At 38.9% G+C, this 24,508-nt stretch overlaps 1 protein-coding gene across 2 annotated transcripts in view; it reads left to right on the forward strand.

The window, feature by feature from the left end:
* Positions 1-24,508, forward strand: part of LOC126458043 (sialin-like) — a 408,590-nt gene that overhangs the window by 370,559 nt on the left and 13,523 nt on the right. For both annotated transcript variants that reach the window (XM_050094836.1, XM_050094837.1), the window contains 5 exons: positions 11,347-11,431; positions 11,705-11,925; positions 19,033-19,182; positions 21,249-21,381; positions 22,579-22,734. In XM_050094836.1, the coding sequence (XP_049950793.1) occupies positions 11,347-11,431; positions 11,705-11,925; positions 19,033-19,182; positions 21,249-21,381; positions 22,579-22,734 (745 nt within the window). The remainder of the gene's footprint in view (positions 1-11,346; positions 11,432-11,704; positions 11,926-19,032; positions 19,183-21,248; positions 21,382-22,578; positions 22,735-24,508) is intronic.

Genomic DNA, 24,508 nt, shown 5'->3' on the forward strand with positions numbered 1-24,508 from the left:
ATCCTCATGTTCTGGTCATGTTGTCTCATTCCCTTCACTATGATGGGCATCACAGATTGCAGCTTCCATCTAAGCTTCGTGTTTGTTGAGTGGATTTTCAGTTTCCTTGAACCCCCCATCATTAACGTGCACCTCTGGACTGTAGAAGGGCTTCATTGGGGAGATATAAATGATCTCTCTTTTTGATGAAGGGTGATAATCCTCGAGTTTTTGTATGATGTCTGACAAATGCCAAAGCATGTAATATGGCTCAACAAAAGAACTTAAGTAAATTTTCTGACAGTCCCATTTTCTGCAAAGGCATAAAAATCCATAGCAGGTCTCATGACCTGTATCTGACTGGTCAGTGCTTGACGTTACAGTGCTCTCACTTTTCCTGGTGTCCAGGGCCCATAAGGGAGCTAGCTTCCTTGCTTTCTTGGTCCTGGTGAAGAAGTGTTTCATGTAGTCATAATGAGTATCATCCAGATGAAAAGGGAACAGTTTATCCATTGTCATTCTGGCCTCACATCTGTGAAGCAGAAAGAATTGTATAAAGCCTGTAATGTCTTGCTTTGCTATATTGGATATGAATGTTAAAATGGGTGGTATTGTATCCCAACCTCTCTGTTCGATGTCAACGCAAGCCAAGAGCATATCTGCTAATCTCCCATTAAAGCATTCTGTGAGGCTATTCGTATGTGGATGGTAGTCAGTTTTCATCCTATAAATGATGTCACATTGTTAAATTATCTCAAGTTAGTCAACTTGGGGATGATCCCAAAGAGGTTGATTCCAATTTAGTGGAATGGTGCCATTGCTGGTGGAATTCATATCGGATGCCATGAATGTAATTGTAGCAAATGCTTTCATCATAGGCATTCCTTGTAGTAGCTCATATAGTGTATAACACATTGACAGAGAAATGGCCAATGTTACCTGCGTCTGACTCAGTCTAGAGTCTTCATGAATCCCAAGTGACTAGATGTTGGAGCATCGTGGAAATACTTCAGGATTTCTGGCAACAGATGAATTGGGATATGAGCAACCATTTCAGCTCCAGCAGATCATAGTTCCCCTTATAAAATGTTCTCTTTATAAACTGGAATTCTTTGGAGTTCTTCTTTGGTTGGTTCTTCATTCTGCCAGGCTTCTCTTGTTTTCAGCATTGCAGGATCTTCCCTCTGCTCAGCAGCAGTGTCACATAATGTAGTCATACAAAGATTTCATTCACACTGATGTGTTCTGCCAAAAGTTTTCTTGGAAGATAGTCAGGGTCCTTCTGTTTGAGTCATTTTTTTATTCCATTGTGACATTGCACTCCTGAAGCTTCAGCACCCGTCTTGCCAGTTGGCCTGAGGGATCTTTCCGGCTGGTCAGCCAGCAAAGAGAATGGTTATCCATCACAGTGAAGAAAATAAATATGACCGTAACTTGTTGATACCCCGAACAACTGCATGGCACTCTTTCTCTATTGTAGGTTAGCTCTTCCCAGAGTTGGAAAGTATGTGGGAAGCATAAGGTATCACCTTTTCAGCACCTTTCCAAATTTGCACTAGAACTGCACCTATTCCAAAATTACTAGCATCAATGTGATGTTCTGTCTCAGCATTCTCATCATATGGTACTAGAATTGTATAAGATGTTGGTGCACCCTTAAGGGGAAAGAAATATCTTTCTTACAACTCAGTATAGCAAAATTTGGCATCTTCTTGCCATACTTCTTGCAAGGGATGTTGTTTGGTACAAAAGTCCTTTGCCAATATCTGGTAGTATGAGCATATTTCAAGGAAACCTCTCAAATTGTCAATGTGCTGAAGAGTCACAAAAACTGTGACTGCTCTTATTTTCTTGGGATCTGGATGAACTTCATTGCCATTCACTAGGTGGGCCAAGATTTTTTCTCCTTAGGCAGCAAATAGTCACTTTTTCAGATTCAGCAGAGGTCTGCAGGCTGAATGCACTCAAACACAGTTGTCAGTCGGTTAAGGTGTTCTTCAAATGTCTTCAAGAACAGAAAACAATCTCGTCAACCAGATAACAAAGACACACCCCATCCAGTGAAGGAATGGGTGGGCAGCAGGCAGCTCGCAGGCTGGACCTGGTCTGCAGTTGATTCCAGTCCAACCCACACAAGAAATTCAGAAATAATTAAAGAATGTTCATGATGCATAAATAAATGTAAACACCTGAAAATATGTTGAACATAAAATGAATGTATTCCCAAAAACGAGTGTTTTGAGACTTAATTCATTGGCGTGCATGTTGGGTTATCCTGTAAACATTGTCACATTAGAGGTAGCCCACAACTTAAGTAAGTATGCATAACTTTATTGTAATAGAGTCCATCAGGAGTTACGAAAACAGTCTTTTCCCAGTCAGCTTTGTGAACCTCGATTTAGCAGCAGCCTATCAGCATGTCCATAGTTGAAAAATACTATGCTCCTTTCAAGCAGTCTAGGATGTCATCAGTGTGCAGCTATAGGTAGCTACTTTTCTTCATGATTTTGTTCAGTTATTTGTATTCCACTCAGAAATGCCATGTGCCATCCTTCTTCACAAGAGCCACCAGAGAGAGCCAAGGATTCTCTGAACATTCAGTGGTGTCATCTTTCATCATCTTCACCACTTCCTCTTGCATTTTCCATCATTCAGCTTGCGCCACACTATACGTGTCCTGGACAATTGATGGGTGTCCCCATTGTTGATACATGTTTTATCATGGACTGGTTTTTCTGCCTTTACTGCCCTCCAGATTTGGAAGCATCCAAAAACTGACACAGGATGGCTGTTACTTGCTGATGATATTCTCCTGTTGTCTGTAGTGGTAGCAGAACACAATTATTCTTCAGTGACACCAAGCTACCCTTTCTGGGATGGTTCAGTTGTCCCTATGCATGTATGTATGTACCTTTAGAGATGGGCTGTGCCTGCTCATGACAGTTAGTGATACAGTGTTCTCCTTACCATTCACAATGTTTATGATCATCACTAGGATGTAGATTTCTTTTGAGAACCTATTGTGAGTACCTTTTTGCAATCATCAAAAACTTCACAGTTTAACTGTGTAACTTCACTGACAACTGGAACTCATCTTGTAGACATTGTTGGGATAACATCATCTTCAATGGTAAACAACTGCAATATTTATTAAGTGCACTTGCTGGAATAGCTTCATTAGTCTGGAGTTCTTATCTTCCACAGTCTATGACTGCTTGTGATGCCTGCGAGAAGTTCAATCCAAAAATATCACGACTGAATTCTGTTCAAACGAAAAATTTGAATGGCTGTGTTCTCTCATTCACAGTTATTTTTACAATACATGTTCCTATTGGTGGGAAATGTTTCCCATTTGTGATCATCTGCACAATCACTTTCATAACACAGAACATAGTCTCTGCCTGGACTAGTTGGCTGTCAGTGATGATGTCAATGAGATTTCCTGGCATCTTGGTAAATGTTGTCCATGGAGGATTTTCATTTGTGGCAGCCTCACCTCAATTGATAGTCACATTGCTTAGTTTTACTGAACCTGGCAGCTAGGTGAGTGGCTGGTACCTCTTTACAGTGACGGAGAACAGCTACAGTGTGTTGGGGAATGACTCTTCTAGTATAAGGGTATGTTGTGACATTTGATGTCATGCAATGTAATGGTTCTTGAACACTTGTTTTCTTTCTCTGTAATACTGTACACTGTGTTCAGTGCATTTACATGTCCTATGAAAGTCTTATTTTGTGGGGCATTTTACTTAGTGGAGGAGTTGGTTGTACCTGTGTTGGTTGGATGCTGGATTGTTGTTTGACAGTGGCACCATAAGTCCAGGTTGGCAGAGTTCACTCATCCTGGCATGTTTGGATGGCGCTGGAGATTAGTGCTAAATACCAATACTCCTTCAGTATTGTCTATTACTTCCTGATGTATGGGTCACCATTCAGGGCCGCTTGCTCTTGTTTACTCCATCTGACAGTTCTGGCTGCCATAAAATGCTGTCTCTTCTCTTACAGTGTGGTGTAGAAGAGTGGTGAGGCCATGGTGGTCTTCCACCAACTGCCACAGGAGCCACATTTGAGAGTCGATCATACCTCTTTTGTCAGATTTTTTTCTGTTGCATTTCCTCGATGCACTGGCATAACTTGATAAATTCTGTAGTTGTGACATTGTTTACCAGAAGAGCTTGGTACCTTTATTCTGTGACAACTTTCATCAAATGTGAGATTTTGTCAGCTTCTGTCATATTCAGATTCACAATATTGAGAAGGACCTGAACATTCTGTATGTATGACTGGGTCATTTCACCATGATGGTGGGCTCTGTTCTTCAGTTGTTGTTCTGCTAAATGAATTTGATGTTGATTGTCACTAAATGTTTTCTTCAGTTCAACCTGACATTTGTCCCATCTGTTGAGCTTCTGTTCATTGTTCTTGTACCATTTCTGAGCTGTGTCATCCAAGTAAAAGCATAATTTTGCCAAACACATCATATCGTCCCATCTGTTGTGTTTGGCATCTCAGTCGAATCCTTTCAACTATTTCATTGGGTTCTGATAAGTGTCTCTAGAGTGCACTAATAGATGCCTGATGTGCAGCTGTTTTCCTGATATTTTGCAATCCATGTGCCTCTAGAATACACAGATCTAAGGAACTGTGTACTGTTTGTATTCCAGTTCCTGTCTGTGTAGGTGATAGCTTTTATGTTGCCTAATTGGAACATCAGTGAGGTAGATGTTTTGAAGTATCCATGTCTTCACCAAACAATGTCATGTGAAAACCATAATCAAGTCCAAATCCAAAGGCAGGGTTGTCACTGAAGTACAACAGTCAGAACCGAAAGCATGTACAGCCAGAACACAGAACGTCGACAGTGTATGCAGCCATCTATATAAACATCGAACATTGCAGAATGCTGCTGCATATTTATAAAAAACATAAGCTATTTTAAGAACCATCCAGAAATGATAAATACTAAATAACAAATGATTGCTGATGGTTGGGTTTGAAATTGTGATGTGCAGCACGCCAGTCAGTGAAGCTAACCCCTACACTACACAGCTGGTGGCAATATCAGTCATCAGTATATTTCAACAACAGTGACAAGGAAAGAAGCAGCTCCTACTGCACCACAGTTGCCAAAATATGATGAAAGAAGGGTTTGATCCAACATATTTTCTGATTTTTGCAATTATTGTTGAAGCAGTATTAATAGACCAGACTCTCACATAAAGACATTTGCTAGTAAGACACTAGATAATGCATTTTGGATAATGGTTTTCACCCCTGTAGCCTTCCATGTGCATTTATCCATCACTGTAGTGATGTAATATTAAAGATAATTTCATAATAAAAAGAAACTCTTAGACAACATGCCTGTCCTGTATTTATAATCCCTGTAGCTTGAGCTATATTAATAAGTTGCCAATGAATTTTTCTACAAAGAAAAAATTGCATGAAATCTACAATACAAGGAAAATTGTTGCACAATCATGGCAAACTATAGCACACTTCTACTAGGGCTCCATTTTTTAAAATCAAAATTTGAGGTAAAGTTTAATGTTCTTTTGTGTCAAACCAGATAATGTGATCAGATACTGACATCATATGGTCTTTTTTAGTCCCATGTTAATTATTAGTATTATTCAAATGCTCTTTGTGGAGGCACACATTTTAACATGTAATGTAGTTGCAAAACAAGAAAAGAAAGAGAGAAATCACTTATCCAAGATGGACCTCTGATAACAATTGAAACAGAGACATACTGTAATTAGTGGATATGGCTTGGCTAAAACAGAGGCTAAATTATATGACACAGAATGCTCAGTAATATAATTACACTGCTGGCCAGTAAAATTGCAGTACACTGAAGGCAGTCTGCAACAAACATCAGATTATCATGAAGTTGCTTGCTTGGACATGTGATTATCACGTACAGCCACACAACTTGGTAGCAGTATCATTGTGAACATTCTGTATAGTACAGTGAAAGATTATACAGTGGGTTTCTCCTTTAGAAATCATTTTTGAATGTTGGTTGTTTGTTATGTTATTCCTCTTGGAAGAAGGGGAAACATCTACCACCAGGTGTTGAAATACAACAATGGCAGTACTGTGATTTATTGTAACTGCAGTTTGTTGTTCCACAATGTTGCTGCTAAAAATGGTTGGGATTCCATGACTGCTGTGCAAATATCGAATAATGGTGAGGAGGACCATATTCATTGTCGTGCAGAATCTGAATGCCCTCATGCAGTTAGCGCTCAAGAAGTCAGTCATAAGAGATGAGGCAATTAAATAATGAGACTGGTACTACAAAACATTTTATGGATCAACAGTTATATTACAAAGCTCATTACCTTCAATTTACTCTCCTTGCAATCCTTACAATACTCCATACAAATTTTCCATTCAAAAGTCACAGAGGGCCATGTGGAGCAAATACAGTGGGTGGTCCGACATAGTAATGCCGTATTTGGAAACATCGCCTTTACAGACAAGGTGGAATGGGCTGCACATTGTCTTGGTGAATTACCCAGGACTTGCTGTTCCACAAATTGGGTCTCTGTTTCTCACTCACCCCCAAAGGGCAGTCACAACCTTGGCTTAATAATGTTGATTGACCTTTTCACCTTTGGGGACTCACTGAATATTGATATTTTCATAGTTGCACACACAGAGACAGTAAGAGAGAGAGAGAGAGAGAGAGAGAGAGAGAGAAGAAAGCATCATAACTTTGAAATTTGATTTGCTCTTTTTTTTTGCCATGGTGAAGTTGGATTCTCCCAGTGCATTGAATGCCACTTTGTATCAGGATTGTAAGCATAAAAAAAGAAGATTCATCACTAGTAATTACTTGACTAAAAATTCTGGATCATTATCAATGTTGTTTAAAAAAGGCAGACAACATATTCGTTCTTGATTTCTTTTATTCTGGAGTGAGAAGTTTTGTCACCATTTTTGTGCAAGCTTTGTGGATACTGAATGATTCATGGAAAATCTGACTAAACTTTCTGTTAATTCTTGAGATTGCAGAAAGAGCCCAATCACTGAGACAGTGATTTTCACAGATCAGTTTACCAATTTTCTCAATGTTACTAGCCATTTTTTATGTTGAGCATCGTCCAGGGTGAGGATCATCTTCAGTTGTTTCACATCCCTCCTCAATCTCTTTGAACCACTCAAAAAATATTCTTATCTGTTCCACTTCCTTTAATGTGGTATGAACTCCTGCAGCAGATTTCCCCAGTTCCATGAAAAACTTGAGATTAATTCATTGCTCTGTTCAAACACTTTGTTTTTTCTGCCAAGATGCTAGCACAAAGACTTTAACGGATGATTGCTACAATACGACTGAGCAGTATGTAACCATGTCCATGAGCTCAGCATGGAGGAGGCACCAACTGACACAACATGTTCTAACTTGTTGTGGTGTGCTGGCTTTTATGCTTGTAGCAGCACTATTCCAATTATTTAATTGCCACACTTCATATTGTTTGCTTGGATGCCACATCTTGTATCTTGAGTCAGCAAATTGACTTTTTATGCTACAAACAAGTATTTATATAAACCATTTGATGACATATGGAGTACTGTGTACTGATGATGATGCTGATTTTGGTTTGTGGGGCACCCAACAGCATGGTTGTCAGCACCTATACAAATTCCCAATCTTTTCACTGTCCAGTCTCGCCATTTTCCCGAATGATGAGGACAACACCAACTCCTAGTCCCAGGGTGTAGAAAATCCCTGACCTAGCTGGGAATTGAACCTAGGACCCTGTGATCCAGAGACAGCAACACTAACCACTAGACCATAAGCAGCAGACTACTGTGTACTGTCAGCACAGAGACCATTGTTGTGACTCCTCTTGGCACAACACCAGAGAAAAGAATTCAATGGTGTGCCCAACAACAACACTGAGCATGATGTTCTTACTCGAGTGTGGAAGCTTCAAGGACATGATTACATTTTTCATTTTCATATGGGTCCAACACTTGGTGTGATGGTATGGACAGACATTAGGTACACAACACAATCACTCTGATTTTTCATAGCTAGTAATTTCAGATGTATTAAGGTCAATGGCTGTGCTGTATCTTTGAGGTCTCCATTATGTTACCTTTCAACAGGATAACACAAAATTGTATATTACTCATACTACCTGGATCTGTCTTTGAACAGACTGTTTAGTCTGGCCAGCAAGTTCTCCAGATCTCTCACCCATTCAAAGCCTATGGTCATGTGTTTCCATTAGACTGGCACACCACCACTCATGAGCCACTATGATTGATGAAGTCTAGCATAGAGCTGAAAAAGCAATGAGTGACATACCCATGTCTATCGTCCACACTCAGTTTTGACTTGGAGCCCAGCTGCAGGATTGGAGCCATTGTTGCTGCCAGAGGTGGCAGCTCTGTGTGCTAAATGTCGCTTCCTACCCCAAAATGACACACAAATTTAATCATGGACCCTTTGCAACTACTGTATGCACACAGCAAGTAAAATTTCAGTGTTTGCTCTTCTTCATTGTCAAGAAATTTTAGTGGCCGATTGTGAAGTGAATGGTCAGTTTAACAGGATAGGTTTTGGATGGAGCAGTGGAAAGTAGTGGAATGACTCAGATATGTATCCATAACTTCATTTCATAAAATAGATTCATTAGCTGTTGTCAAGTTCTTTATCAGGTGATTGTGTTTCAAATCTTCTGTGTGTCAGCATAATTACTGTGTATGTTGTATTTTGTGTGTCCATTGATGATGACAGATCAGTTGTATTTTACTGAAAGATACTGAAAAGTAGCTAACATGTTTATGATGTCACCTCAGAAGATTTCTGTTCAGATATATCATATGACATACACAGAAAGTTGTGGCTCCTATTCCGGTAGTGACACAGGCTTTGAACAAGCTTTCAAACTGGTGTGTTCTGGCAGTTTTGAATATAGCCATATCTTCTTCCATGCACCATTTTGCAGCATTATGGGTGCTGGTAGATTGGTAGATAGATCAACCATTGTAAGCCCATAATACCTCAATAGTAAGTGGTTACAGTTTTATCACTTTCTGTAATGAATTATGAGCTCATTTCCTTCATTGTACCTCCTAACTCGTAAAATCCCGCACTTCCCTTTCTATAAGATTTATTGGGGATTAGGATTTGTTTTATTTGTGTGGTAGAAGGTGGAAGAAGCCACTTTTAATGGTAAGAGAAAGACACAGTGTAACATGTATGAAGTTGAAGCACACTCGCACTGTTGCCAAATTAATACATCCTAAATTTCCATCTGTGTTATGTAAGTTCCTCAGGTGATAGGCTTAACTACTGGTCATTTACATTTGAAGCCTGTTATACATACCTTTGTGGTGTATGGGATAAAGCCTTCCATATTTGAAGGTACAATGGTAAATTATAAATGATATGAATAAATGTTTTGTTTGTTAGAGGAGAAATGTTTAAAGCACTTAGCACTTTTTGCAGTTCAGTGAACTGGTCATGAAATTTATATATATCAAAGTGACATTGTTATTTCTCAGTAGTATTGAATATGAAACTAATTCCCTAAAAATACTATAAGTTCTGAAAATTTAAATAATTGTACCCATAGCCACAAATCCACATGTAGCTTTACACTCAAGAATCACCCAAAATTTCATTAAACTGTTATATAAAGTCTATTATGTAGTGTCTCTCAATCTCACCAGCGTTTGTCTCTCCTCTATTCATCCTATAAAAACAGTTTTACGAGCCAGGTACTTGAATAACGTTCAGGTACATAATCAACATTGTTTATAATGAGAAGATCCATATTCTGTTAATTTGTTACCAAGACCATTCCTCCATCCATACTAACAAAAATAATATGCTTCTTATCTTAACCATTCTTGCTCCTATTTGCCTTGAGCATCAGTCACTTCCTCCATGAAGATTTTAACTTCATTAACTTGTCTTTTTTCATATCACAAGCTTACACTAATGTGCTTGATAAATCTTTAGTTTCTGTTCTACGTAGTTTGCGGCTTAGAGATACAGTGTTTATTAAATCTTTTCCTTAAATGTTGCAACCATTAGCTACAAATAGTATTCAACTACAGAAAAACTGATAAATAGGTTGCTTATAGTAGCACAGTCGCAACTAATTTGCAGGACTCCTCCATATCCATGTTTCAGATGCCCAGGTTTGTAAATATGGATTTAGGAATTAAGCATACTCTCTGGCCTTACAAACCATTAGATCTTGACTTGAGTCTTTTGTTTGGTTACATCAAACATGGCAGTGTCTTCCCTACACACCAGTCATTCTTATCATCTCCACATCTCTCTCTCTCTCTCTCTCTCTCTCTCTCTCTCTCTCTCTCTCTCTCTCCCTCTCTGACCCTCTCTCTCCCCTCCCCCCTCCGTTTCTCTCTCATCTTTTCCAACTATCTTCTCATTCCACTGTCTTTCCTGCTCCAAAACTGCATCAGTATGCTTCAACTACAAAATTTGCATAACCTTCTAGACTTTTTTCATCTCTGTTTCCTTATTTCTCTCCTATTTAAGTCTCTCCCTTCTAGTGATGCACTTGTTTGCTGTCTGTGTGTACATTTTTCTCTTGAGTTTGAAATAAAAACTCCCATTATGTGTTACTAAAATAAAGATTCACATGCATGTGCCACTGAACAGTACCCAATTGCTCATAAAGATTTGTAACTTAATTATTTTATTGATGGGGAAAATTAAGTGTTTGCTGCACAATAATTTGATATTAAAGTAATGGATGATTCTGTTATTCAAGTTTTCATTACTCATAGGCATTATAGATATTCACTCACCTTTATAGAATCAACAGTGGCTTGCAGAGATCTCCGAAAGAACATTGGCTGACACAAATATGTCTGTCTGTAAAATTGGTCAGTTCTGCTATAATACTAACTCATGAGCTGTCAACACATATACATCCAGAAATAAGTTCTTTTGATTCAGCTGTGCTTTGCATATTTGTATTTTGTGCTGCAGCCTGATAGTAACAATAAAAAAAAAAGAAAAACTGCTTAGAAGTAAAAATTGTTTCATCCAGTGACATCATTCAAATCGATATTGCTTCCATTGTGGTTGCTAAATAATTCTCACACTTCCCAGAAATCAGTATAAGTCATGATTTCCTAGAAAATTGTGAATTTCTTGAAAAAGAAAGAGGCATTCAGTTTGTGCTTTTGTGCCATATCAAATGATGCGTGCATTTGGTTTCAGATTTATGCTGTTTGACTCTTTGCCTTTACAGGTTTTATTGCTTCTTAATTTCAGCTCAAATTTTATTTGACAGACTCAGTTATGATTTTTTCTGACATTATAATTATGTTTGGTGATCTCATTTTATGTTTTTGACGCACCCCCAGGGGCTAACATGGCCAGCTATGTATGCCATTGTAGGCCACTGGATACCTGCTGTTGAGAGGAGTCGCTTCATGTCTTCTTTCCAAGGTTATTATTTTAATATTACTCAATGGGACACATATAGGAGATCTATAGATGCTTGATAACATACTTACTTTGTCAGCTTTACATATTAAACACATACCATTGCAGTTAATATATTATCCCAGTAATAGTATTGCTAACTTGATTAATATTTCATTGGTAAATTGTGAAATAAACTGAGAATTATATTTTTGAAAATAAATATAAAATTCATTTATGCTAAGTTATTTCCTTATAAGCGATAATAAATAATTTTAGATTTGTTATTATCACCAGGGTTCAGCTTTGGCATTGGATTAACATATCCCTTATGCGGATTCATCATTGCCCACTTTGGATGGAGAGCAGTGTTTTACACAACTGGAAGTATTGGGGCTCTGTGGTGTATACTCTGGTGGCTGCTTGCTTTTGATACTCCAGCAAAGCATCCACGCATTACTTCCGCAGAAAAACGTTACATAGAGTCCAATGTTGGAAATACAGTTGTAGGTGACAAGGTGAGTATTGTGCACATCGTGAGTGTACAAATAATATACAATAATGTGCATCTGAGATAAAGTTCAGAGATTGTTATGTAATCAAACAGATATAATTTATGAAATTACTTTTTTAATTTTTATAGTATATTTTATATGTTTTCTTATAGCATGTGTTAAATTAATCAAAGGATTTATGTGAAGACATTGTTTTCAACTCAGACTGACATATAGTTCTTGCATTTGGTACTTTACCTTCTTTCTAAAATAGATCTTCAAGGTTTTCAACTTCCTGTAGGAAACAATGTTCATTACAAGTAAACCTCCATTCATACAGAAAAATATTCCTTAATATTTTTCCCCTTAAAAAGTAACAACATAAGAATTTAAAGTGATCATAGACCTGTAAGATGTAGATGAAATATATGGAAGTAAAAAGAAACAAACTCATTCCTTATAAGCGATAATAAATAATTTTAGATTTGTTATTATCACCAGGGTTCAGCTTTGGCATTGGATTAACATATCTCTTATGCAGTAAGGCGGGTACCAGGTTGAGATTCATTGGGAGAGTGCTTAGAAAATGTAGTCCATCAACAAAGAAGGTGGCTTACAAAACACTCGTTCGACCTATACTTGAGTATTGCTCATCAGTGTGGGATCCGTACCAGATCGGTCTGACGGAGGAGATAGAGAAGATCCAAAGAAGAGCGGCGCGTTTCGTCACAGGGTTATTTGGTAACCGTGATAGCGTTACGGAGATGTTTAATAAACTCAAGTGGCAGACTCTGCAAGAGAGGCGCTCTGCATCGCGGTGTAGCTTGCTCGCCAGGTTTCAAGAGGGTGCGTTTCTGGATGAGGTATCGAATATATTGCTTCCCCCTACTTATACCTCCCGAGGAGATCACGAATGTAAAATTAGAGAGATTAGAGCGTGCACGGAGGCTTTCAGACAGTCGTTCTTCCCGCGAACCATACGCGACTGGAACAGGAAAGGGAGGTAATGGCAGTGGCACGTAAAGTGCCCTCCGCCACACACCGTTGGGTGGCTTGCGGAGTATCAATGTAGATGTAGATGTAGATGTAAAGAGAAAGGCAAAAATGTAGATTATGAAATGTATTTTAAGAGTAGAAAGAAGTACCGGACTGAATCAAGCAACTAGTTCATCATTTTAGGAAATGAAAATTTTGTAGGCATAGATGAAAGGGCAACTATTTAACATGATAGCCACACAAACAGCAAAAGATGTAGCAGATGCACAAAAAAAGGAAATAGAGAGGGGCAGCAAAAGAATAGAAGATCTCATATGGGTGAAAGATTCAAGCAAACAATAATAGATACAAGTTGAAAATATGCTGAACTGCTAAATTATAATTATTTACTGTCTCCTTACCAGTAGATTCTTAGTGAGTCACTGTGAATCCAACATTTATTTACACCAACCACCTCATACCTTTTGCCTTGCAGCCATGAAACACCAAATTTCTTATTGTCTGTTACCAAACCCACCATCTCCTTCTTAGTCATTTTGGCCAACCACATTATGGCCCATAATTATTTCTTCTTTGAAGCCAAGATTTACAAAAAATAAGGGGAAACTGTCATCAGTACCCACGTGTTATCATCCTGTGCAAACTTGGTCCTGGGTCATCTAGAGGAATCCTTCCTATCCACTCAATGCCTGAAATTCCTTATCTAGTTTAGATTCATTGATGACATCTTCTGTACTTCAGAACCTCAACATGTACTTCCAAATCTGCTTCTCTAGATTCTTATCAGCTCATTGAGTTACCTTACTGGATGTTGATCTCAGGCTCTCAGATGGCATCACAAAAACCTCTGCCACTTCAAATATTCCGACAACAAACAGTGGCTCCATTTCGAGAGGTGTCACCTATTCTACATCAAAAAGTCTGTTTTATAAAGTCCTGCTCATTGTGGGCACATCTGAATTGGGAAGCAGGAGTTAGACAAACATGCAGGTAACCGTGATACAGCATTTCCAGGCAGACAATAGCCTGCCCAGCTTCTCCAGAAATAGACTTTCTTTGCCATCCCTTCCTGTGACACCAGTGAAGCACTGTAAAGCAGTCTCTGACCAGTACTCCTGTTATCATTTAGTATCACTCAGCATAGAACAACACAATAAAGTCTTTCATCAGGTCTTGGCTACCTCATCTCATGTCATGAGGTAAGGGATATTGTACCTGAAATCTAATCCTCATCATCTTGAATAGTAGTTTTATATACCCACCCACAACCTCTAACTGTAATCCAATCATATGCATTTCATGACCAATAACATGCTGTGACATGTAAAAGTAACCATATTATATAAGTCATCCACTTTGCTGCAATTACTGAACAACATTCTTCATAGAGATGATAATTAACTAGTTATTTACTCCCTTGCATGACCCATGCAGACGCATTGCTACAAAACACAATACAAATGTTGCAATAGTTGCTTTGGCACCCTTACCGTGTGGATCTCTCTCCACCCTCTACTTCGAGCACCTTCTCCCATTAACTACATAGATAAGGTCTGTACTCTAGCATGTAGTTCAATGTTGGTATCTCAAACAGAAAAACCATCCAAGCAGGAATTCAAAAGCCAAGTGGTACTGACCTCTCACCATGTGATCCTCAGCCAGTTGGTGTCATTTGATGCAGATACAGATGGGCATGTGGCTGGCACACCACTGTACTGGCTGTTGTCAGCTTTCGTGACTGAAGCCACTACTTCTCAGTCAAGTAGCTCCTCAACTGGCCTCACAAGGGCAAAGTGCATCCCACCTGCCAACAGCGCTTGGCAGACCTGGACGGTCAGCCATCTTAGTGCTAGCTTTGATGATCTGACATGAAACTTCAGTTGATCATCACTCCACTCCATTACCCTCACTTTTCCTCTGTTGATATTTTCCACACCACTCCTCCCTGTCTGTATCTTGAACGTACATTCATGTTTTATACTCCACTTCCCACACATTCAGTTTTCTGAATTACCTATTCAGTACTCCTTTTGCTATTTCTACTGAGAGCCATTTGTCCCCTCCTCTATCAAGTCTCTCCTGTCCCTCCATATTACATGAACATTACATCCTCCCAGGTACCACACTCAGCATAGACAGTCATTATGCATTTGGGTTTCTATGTGCTTACTTGTGTATGAGAGTGCATATTTAAGAAAAAGAGTAGTAGCACCAGCGAATGATGGGAGTGGCAACTGGGTGGGGATAAGGAGGAGGCTGAGGTGGGGAGGGGCAGGGATAGTATAGTGGGGATGGTGGACAGTGAAGTGCTGCAGGTTATATGAAGGGCAGAGGAGAGGTGGGGGGAGGGGGAAGTAGTGGAAAAGGAGAGAAATAAAAAGACTGGGTGTGGTAGTGGAATGACATCTGTGCAGTGCTGGAATGGGAACAGGGAAGGGGCTGGATGACTGAGGACAGTGACTAACAAACGTTGAAGCCAGGAGGGTTACGGGACTGTAGGCTGTATTGCAGGGAAAGTTCCCATCTGCGCAATTCAGAAAAACTGGTGTTGGTGGGAAGGATCCATATGGCACAGGCTGTAAAGCAGTCATTGAAATGAAGGATATTATGTTCAGCAGCATGTTCAGCAACAGGGTCGTCCACTTGTTTCTTGGCCACAGTTTGTAGGTGGCCATTCATGTGGACAGACAGCTTGTTGATTGTCCTGCCTACATACAATGCAACACAGTGGTTGCAGCTTATCTTGTAGATCACCTGACTGGTTTCACAGGTAGCCCTGTCTTTGATGTGGTAGCTGACATTAGTGACCGAATTGGAGGAGGATGTGGTGGGAGGATGTATGGGACAGGTCTTGCATCTAGGTCTATTACAGGTGTACGAGCCGTGAGGTAAGGGATTGGGAGCAGGGTTTGTGTAAGGATGGATGAGTATATTGTGTAGGTTCGGTGGATGGCAGAATACTACTGTGGGAAGGGTGTGAATGATAACGGACAGGACATTTCTCATTTCAGGGCATAACAAGAGATAATCAGAACCCTGGCAGAGAATCTAATTCAGTTGCTCCAGTCCTGGGTGGTACTGAATTATGAGGGGAAAGCTCCTCTGTGGCCAGGTGATTTGACTTTGGTAGTTGGGAGACTGTAAAGATAAGGCACGGGAGATTTGTTTTTGTATGAAGTTAGGAGGATAATTACGATAAGTGAAGGCTTCAGTGAGACCCTCGGTATATTTTGAGAGGGCTCATCACTGCAGATGTGATGACTACAGGTGGCTAGGCTGTACAGAAGGGACTTCTTCGTATGGAATTGGTGGCAGCTGTTGAAGTGGAGATATTGCTGATGGTTAGTTGGTTTAGTATGGATGGAGGTACTGATGTAGCCATTTTTGAAGTGGAGGTCAACATCTAAGAAGGTGGTTTGTTGGGTTGAGTAGGACCAGGTGAAGCAAATGGGGGAGAAGTTGTTGAGGTTCTGGAGGAATGTGGATAGGGTGTCCTCACTTTCAACCCAGATAGCAAAGATGTCATCAATGAATCTGAACCAGGTGAGGAGTTTAGGATTCTGGGTTTTTAGGAAGGATTCCTCTAGATGGCCCATGAATAGGTTGACATAGGATGGTGCCATTTGGGTGCCCATAGCCATACCCCTGATTTGTTTTTAGGTAATGCCTTCAAAGGAGAAGTAATTTTTGCAGAGGATGTAGTTGGCCATGGTGACTAGGATGGGGTTTGCTGGTTTGGAATCTGTCGGGAGTTGGGAAAGGTAGTGTTCAGTAGTGGTAAGGCCATGTGCATTAGGAATGTTAGTGTACAGGGAGGTGGCATCAATAGTGACGAGCAGGGCACCATGTGGTGAAGGGACAGGAACTGTGGAGAGTCAGTGGAGGAAATGGTTGGTATCTTTTATATAGGAGGGTAGGTTCTGAGTAATATGTTGAAGGTGTTGGTCTATGAGAGCTGAGATTCTCTCAGTGGTGGCGCAGTAACCAGCAACAATGGGGCATCCTGGGTGGTTAGGTTTATGGACTTTAGGAAGCATGTAGAAGGTAGGAGTGTGGGGAGTGGTAGGGGTGAGTAGAGAGGTCGACTTAGAGGAGAGGTTCTGGGATGGGCCTAAGGATTTGAGTAGTGACCGGAGATCCTGCTGGATTACTAGAATGAGGTCACTGTGGCAAGGTTTGTAGGTGGAGGTATCTGACAGCTGGCAGAGTCCTTCCACCAGGTGACCCTTGTGGTTCAAAACAACAGTGGTGGAGCCTTTGTCCGCAGGTAGGATTATAAGGTCAGTATCACTTTTTAGATGGTGGACTGCAGTTCTTTCTGCAGATGTAAGGTTAGTTTGCATGTTGAGGGATTTGTGGAATGATGGTGAGGCAAGGTTTTAGGTTAAGAGATTCTGCAAAGTTAACAGGGGGTGGTTTGGGGGCAGTGGGGATGGATCACAGTTGGATGGAGGAGTGAACTGAGCTAGGCAAAGTTAAATATTGGTCTTTGGTTAAGTCTGATTGTTAGGGTTGGTGGAGAAAAAGTGTTTCCACTCTAGGGATCAAGAGAAGGTGAGAAGGTCTTTAACAAGTCATTCATGATTGAATTTGAGAGTGGGGCAAAAGGTGAGGCCTTTGGAAAGGACTGATATTTCAGTGGGACTAAGGCTTCTGGACGAAAGGTTCATGACTGTGTTGCAGGTCTGTGTGGAGAGCTCTTTGAGGTGGTTTTGTGCATGTTGCTCATGTTCCTGCAGGGCAAGAGTTTCAGTGTATGTTATGGGTTCTAGGAATTTGGGATTCAATAGCAGGAGAATTTTGCAGTTGGAGAAAAGGTACTGCAAGGAGGTTTGGGCTTGGCTGATATGGTTTTGCAGGACTATGTCGGTGAGGTCTAAGGATTGGCGGAATCTGAACAGGTGAAGGTCATTGTGGAAGGAGGGGTGGCAGCCAGAGATGGGTAATTTGATTGTAAGGCCATTAGGGGGGATTCCATGAGCCAAGCAACAATGCAGGAACAGTATGTCCAACTAGGATATGGCTAGGGATAAGAAAAATTTTCTGTATTGACGCAGATGGAAGGAGGGAGGTGTAAAGGTAACAACTCACCAAATAGTTCAGGCACTGATTCACCAATACATATATAATCTGGAGTAAAATTGTTTCTGGCTTCGACACAAGTCTTCCTTCAGAGCTATAGAGTACAAATACACAAACATATATCTGCATGGCTGCATGATCACTGCTGATTACATTGTGTTTGCACTGCAGGTCAGGGTGAAGTGGATGAGGGAAGAAAAGTAGTGGAGTGGGAGGAAGAGTTGTTTATGTGCCTATTAACAACAATTATAATTTATGATGATGGGTAAACAGTACATTAACAGCAAAGAGAAAACTGTACAAGCATTTGAAGATTTATGTACATGTTTGTAAATTTCAAGAGATGAATCAGAAACACAGACAGTTATTAATGAAAATAAACACATTCTTTAACATTACCATATGAGATTTATAAAGTCATTAGAAATATGATGGAAGAAAAGGATTTATAAATATATAGTGTTTAAATACATGTTGGTAATCTTAATCCTCATCTCATTTTCATGGCAGCTTAAGACCACATCCTAGACCAGGCTTTAAACTAAAATTGAAACTCATAGCTACACCTGTTTAATATACTGAAGAAGTCTTGTGTCCAGTTTTATATTTCCAGTGTGCCACATTTGTTTGAATGGAAGAGTCTTTGTCTGTAGATTTTATGAATGACAATTCAGTGGATAAATATTATACACTAATGTGCTTTGAACTTTAGTCATTGCTTTTGCTTGCATGATTAAATGTTAACTGAATTAATATATTTTCTTTGTGTGTGTGTTTTGTTTCGTCCACTCTCATTAATTGCACAAAATTATAAATCATTAACCATAATAACTATAATTCTATAGTGACAGTTTTGTTCTAATGATGAACTTTTCCTGTCTCCTTCCTCCTACTATTTTTTCTCCTTTCCCTGTTTAATGTTTTATTTTATGTTTTTCAGTTTAATTACATTCTTCTTAGTTTAAAGTTAATCCATTTTGTTGGTTTTTTTTTTTTTAATTTGAAATTACTTTTATTTCTCCTTTCCTGTGGTGCTTGATTTATTTGTTTCAGGGGTTACCAGTACCATGGAAAGCAATTTTTACATCGTTACCAGCATGGTCTATAGGAATTACAACATTCGGACGCATATGGGTTCATTACACATTCATTATTCCAGGACCACTCTATATGAAGACTGTTTTAGGTTTCAGCATACAAAAGGTGATCAAAAGATAGTACAGTGTTTTATAAAATAGTTAGTGGTAATCTCTGGTAATGTACCCAGTCATGGATGGAGGAAAGGGAAACTGTTTGGTGAAGGGTGTGAGGACAGCAGATTACCTGAGATTGAGACAAGGATAGTTTATTATTCATGAAAATCACAAGTTATGAGCCTATATATTGTATTGCTGTATGCAAGTAAATATAGTACACTGATAATTTAGCAACTTATTCCACTCTTTGAATCTTTATACCACTCTCATGAGACTGAAAAAAAGTAGAAGCAGGAAATCTGGTGCAAATTTCATTTTGTTTCTGTTGTTAAGTACAATAGTTGCTTGCAGATTGGGATTTCACAGTTTTACAAACAGATCGCCTTCAGCAATCTATATACACTAAAAATATGTGTGTGTGCATGAGTGCGAGTGAGAGGGGGAGGATAAGTCATGAGTAATTTGGACCAAACTATGTGCAAATGTCTTAGCGCCAGGAAATAGTTGACTTGGGGTGAGACACTTTTGTCCTATCTGTGGAGATGAGGGACAGGAACTGGTGGCATGTGCACTTAACAGTGGAACCCATGGAGCAATTTCAACCAAACTGTGTACAAATGTGATTAACTATTTGGGAGGGAAAAGGAGGGTGGGTGAATTATGCTACTATAGTGCTGTCAGGACTGAATAGGGGGGGGGGGGGGTTGGAAAATGGTGACATGCCAAAAAAATGACCAATACTAACATCAAATCTATAGTTTATGGTGCTGCTAAGCTGATGGGTGATGGTTCTGACAACATCACATCCTTAAGAAAGAGGATGGAAAATGATGGTGTTGTGTCCAAATGATGATTAGATCATTAGGCACAGAGCACAAACTCAGCTTTGGGAAGGAACAAGACCATGTTCTATACAAAGCAACATTCTGGTAATTACCATAAGTGATGAAGAGAACCGCAGAAAATCTGAATCTTGTTGGATGGACATTAATTTGTACCACAGTTCTTCCAAACGTAAGTGCAGTGTGCTACCAGCCACTCTTGACAAGGCTCTGTGTGTACTTATTAAATACACAGCAAGTGATCACAAGCAAGAAAGAAAATGTATAATTGGCTGATGACTGGCATCTACCATCGACTTCACAGAAATCTCAGTCACAAAGTTATTTTAATCACAGTGTAGTGCCATCCAAGAAGGATTCAGAGTCTTTGGCTGATTGGTGACAGTCAGAATGACATTTTGCCTGTAGTGGTAAGTAGATATTATGGTATAAACACACTCATGAGAAAGGAGACTTGAAATTTCCCAGATTTGTCTACTGAGGAACAAATAAGAAAGCTGTCAAAATTTTTATCAACCATCTTTTGGATATTATAGCTCTTCTTAATTCCCATGCTTGAAAATTTTATGTTATATGCCCTTGGAAGAAAGCACTTCTCCTTGTTCGTATATTAACATTATTTGTTCTCATGAGCTTACCTAACCAAAATTTCCATTTATCGTAGTATAAGCTGAATTTATATGTGCCTCTTAGCCAAAATGTATATCATATGCATGCTTTTGTCTGTTTAGTCACACTGGTATCACATTTCACAATATTTCACACTTTTACCTGCCTGCATCCTTTACTCCAAAAATAAAACTCCCTTTAAACATTAAGATATCAGACCAAACAGTCATGGTGCATGGTCATCAAGGCACGTCACATTATATGATAATTCAAGTATTAAACTTGATTTAAGTGTAATACCAAGCACTTTGACTTTACCACTTGTCTTAATAGTTATATATTACTTTGTATTACAGTGATCAATATTACCACATATCTTGTATAATGGAACCACTCAGAGACTTAGTGAAGCAATTCATGCCTAATGAAGCAGATGTTCTATCAGTGAAAACTTTCACTTATGCTACATTAAGATTAATTAAAAGATAGTATTACTGGCATGTAACTACCACAGTAAAAATACAGATATTATGGTTTCGCTGTATAGCCCTTATAACAATATACCTTCAGTGTTTTAAAGAAAGAGGTTTTCATTGTTTTTCTTTCAATCTAAATGTTTCAGAATGGTTTGCTCTCTGGTGCACCCTTCCTCTGCAGTTATGTCTCGTCAGTATTTTTCTGTTATTTTGCTGATGTTTTGGTTACTCGGAAGATTCTTTCTTTGACAAATGTTCGGAAGCTTTTCACTGCCATGTGTGAGTATTGTTACTTCTTGCCATAACTGAATAAAACAGTGAATGGATATATAAGTTGTAAATTGCTGTTGTATGCAGAAATTAGAATAGTTACTGAAGCAAATTATGTAATTTGTACAGCGATGCATTTATAGCAATATTGTGAAGCTATTTAAAGACGACAAAATATACAATAATAGTCATGTGTTGTGACTTCAGGATGGTCACACCAGCACTCATCTTACTTAGAAACTGTGATGCATTCATAACATCAGTTTTAACAAGTCCTACAGTTACAGCACCAAATAGAACAAACAATATTATTTGTTATGAAATAAGATGATGTGCACACAAGTATTCTATTGGACTTTATTTTTATTATTTCTGCTGTCTACAAAAGCAGCTTATGGATAAAGCATAGGGCAAGTCAGTTCACAAGTATGCAGGTGAATCAGATTTCGATACATATTTATTTAAAATCACAAACAATACATGTTGTATATTTATATATTTTTATTTATTAGTCCATGAGATTTGTGGGTTCATAGAATGTATGGTAAGACATTGGATACCATTTAACCCAACACTGTTTCTGTCACTATAAAATATCATCAATTACTTATGGTTATGATATTGGTTATTGGTACATTGTTATAGTTATTAGTTCAGAGCTTACACTACTACTATGGTTTCAATGCATTATCTATCATAGGACTCTATCAGGCTATAGAAGCAGTAGTCAGTTAGATATGCCTCCACTGCAACTCTGTATCCTGCAATGCTGTTTACTGAGTGCATGTTGTTTGGAGAAAAAAAAATACCTAGAAAATAATCAAAGTTGCATAACTTCATTTAGGAGATCTTTGTTTTTGTACATCTTCATTTTCGAGGAAGAGTGCAGGATTTTCATTCGCATACTGCTTTATAAATACTAAAATTTCATGTATATATGCAGGCATGGAAGTGGAAGTTTTTGCATTTTTTTGAAGAGATTTTCTGTGTATAGTGTCTTCTATGATTTTTTTTTTTTTTTTTTTTTTTTTTGCATTCTAAATAGCTTAATGTTGTTTGGAGAAGCTCCCAGAAAATGACTCCATACTTCAGAAGGGACTGAACATTTGCATAGCATAGAAGAAAATTATAGAGGTTTACATGTAATGTTCTGCAGCCATTGTTAAATATTTCTGTTACTACAAAGTTATTCTTTTTCTCTTTTAGCTCAGATAATTCCAGGACTACTTGTCCTTGCAATTGGATACTTAGGCTGTGAAATAGTGTTGGTACTGATTGCTTGGTTTCTTGCTGTTACCCTTATTACAGCATCTTATGCTGGTGCAATGGCTAATGTGGTAGATATTGCACCAAATCTTGCTGGTAAGTAGTGTATGCAAATACTGTGATACTGATTTAACATCATTTTGCTATTTTTGTGTTAAACATGTGCTGTGATGAAACTAATGTAGTGTACAAAGCAATGAATCATAGTAGTTGGTAATTTGGTCAAAACTGAATAATACAGGGTGATTCAAAAAGAATACCACAACTTTAAAAATGTGTATTTAATGAAAGAAACATAATATAACCTTCTGTTATACATCATTACAAAGAGTATTTAAAAAGGTTTTTTTTTCACTCAAAAACAAGTTCAGAGATGTTCAATATGGCCCCCTCCAGACACTCGAGCAATATCAACCCGATACTCCAACTCATTCCGCTGTTATTTCTTGTTTCAAATCATCAATGGTGGCTGGGAGAGGTGGCTGAAACACCATATCCTTAACATACCCCCATAAGAAAAAATTGCAGGGGGTAAGATCAGGGCTTCTTGGAGGCCAGTGATGAAGTGCTCTGTCACGGGCTGCCTGGCGGCCGATCCATCGCCTCGGGTAGTTGACGTTCAGGTAGTTACAGACAGATAAGTGCCAATGTGGTGGCGCTCCATCCTGCTGAAATATGAATTGTTGTGCTTCTTGTTCGAGCTGAGGGAACAGCCAATTCTCTAACATCTTCAGATACTGTAGTCCAGTTACAGTAGCACCTTCAAAGAAAAAGGGACCAAAAACTTTATTGGCTGAAATGGCACAGAAAACGTTCACCTTAGGCGAGTCACGTTCATACTGAGTTGTTTCCCGTGGATTCTCAGTGCCCCATATACAGACATTGTGACGGTTGACTTTCCCGTTAGTGTGGAAAGTTGCTTCATCACTAAACACAATCTTTGAAATGAAAGATTCATCTGTTTCCATTTGAGCAAGGATAAAATCACAGAAATTGATTCTTTTAATCTTATCAGCTGCAGACAGTGCTTGAACCAATTTCAGACGATAAGGTTTCATAACTAACCTTTTTTGTAGGACTCTCCATACAGTTGATTGTGGAATTTGCAGCTCTCTGCTAGCTCTGCGAGTCGATTTTCCTGGGCTGCGAACAAATGCTTGCTGGATGTGTGCTACATTTTCATCACTCGTTCTCGGCCGTCCAGAACTTTTCCCTTTGCACAAACACCCATTCTCTGTAAACTGTTTATACCAATGTTTAATACACCACCTATCAGGAGATTTAACACCATACTTCGTTCGAAATGCACGCTGAACAACTGTCGTCGATTCACTTCTGCCGTACTCAATAACACAAAAAGCTTTCTGTTGAGCGGTTGCCATCTTAGCATCAACTGACGCTGACGCCTAGTCAACAGCGCCTCAAGCGAACAAATGTACAACTAAATGAAACTTTACAGCTCCCTTAATTCGCCGACAGATAGTGCTTTGCTCTGCCTTTTGTCGTTGCAGAGATTTTAAATTCCTAAAGTTGTGGTATTCTTTTTGAATCACCCTGTATATTTTTGTGCTCCTGTAGTATGTGACAATTTCCATGAGTCTTGCAAAAAATTTACATTTGGTTCAGAAGTCATTTCAGTTATTCTAATGAAACAAATGATTCAACATTTCACTTGTTTACTTTATCCTGATTAATCAAAACTTAGGACATGAAAATAAACAGAAAAAAATCTTTGCCCTTCCCAGTGTGTTGCTCTCAGTGGTGTGTAAGCTCAGGTTTGCAGTTCATATATGGCATTATGGTGTCCCTCTCATTATATTTATAAGTGTTTTCCAGTATAGCTCTGGAACACCTGGAGCTATTTCAACTA

The sequence above is a fragment of the Schistocerca serialis genome, chromosome 2 (assembly GCF_023864345.2).
Source record: "Schistocerca serialis cubense isolate TAMUIC-IGC-003099 chromosome 2, iqSchSeri2.2, whole genome shotgun sequence".
Lineage (NCBI taxonomy): Eukaryota > Metazoa > Arthropoda > Insecta > Orthoptera > Acrididae > Schistocerca > Schistocerca serialis.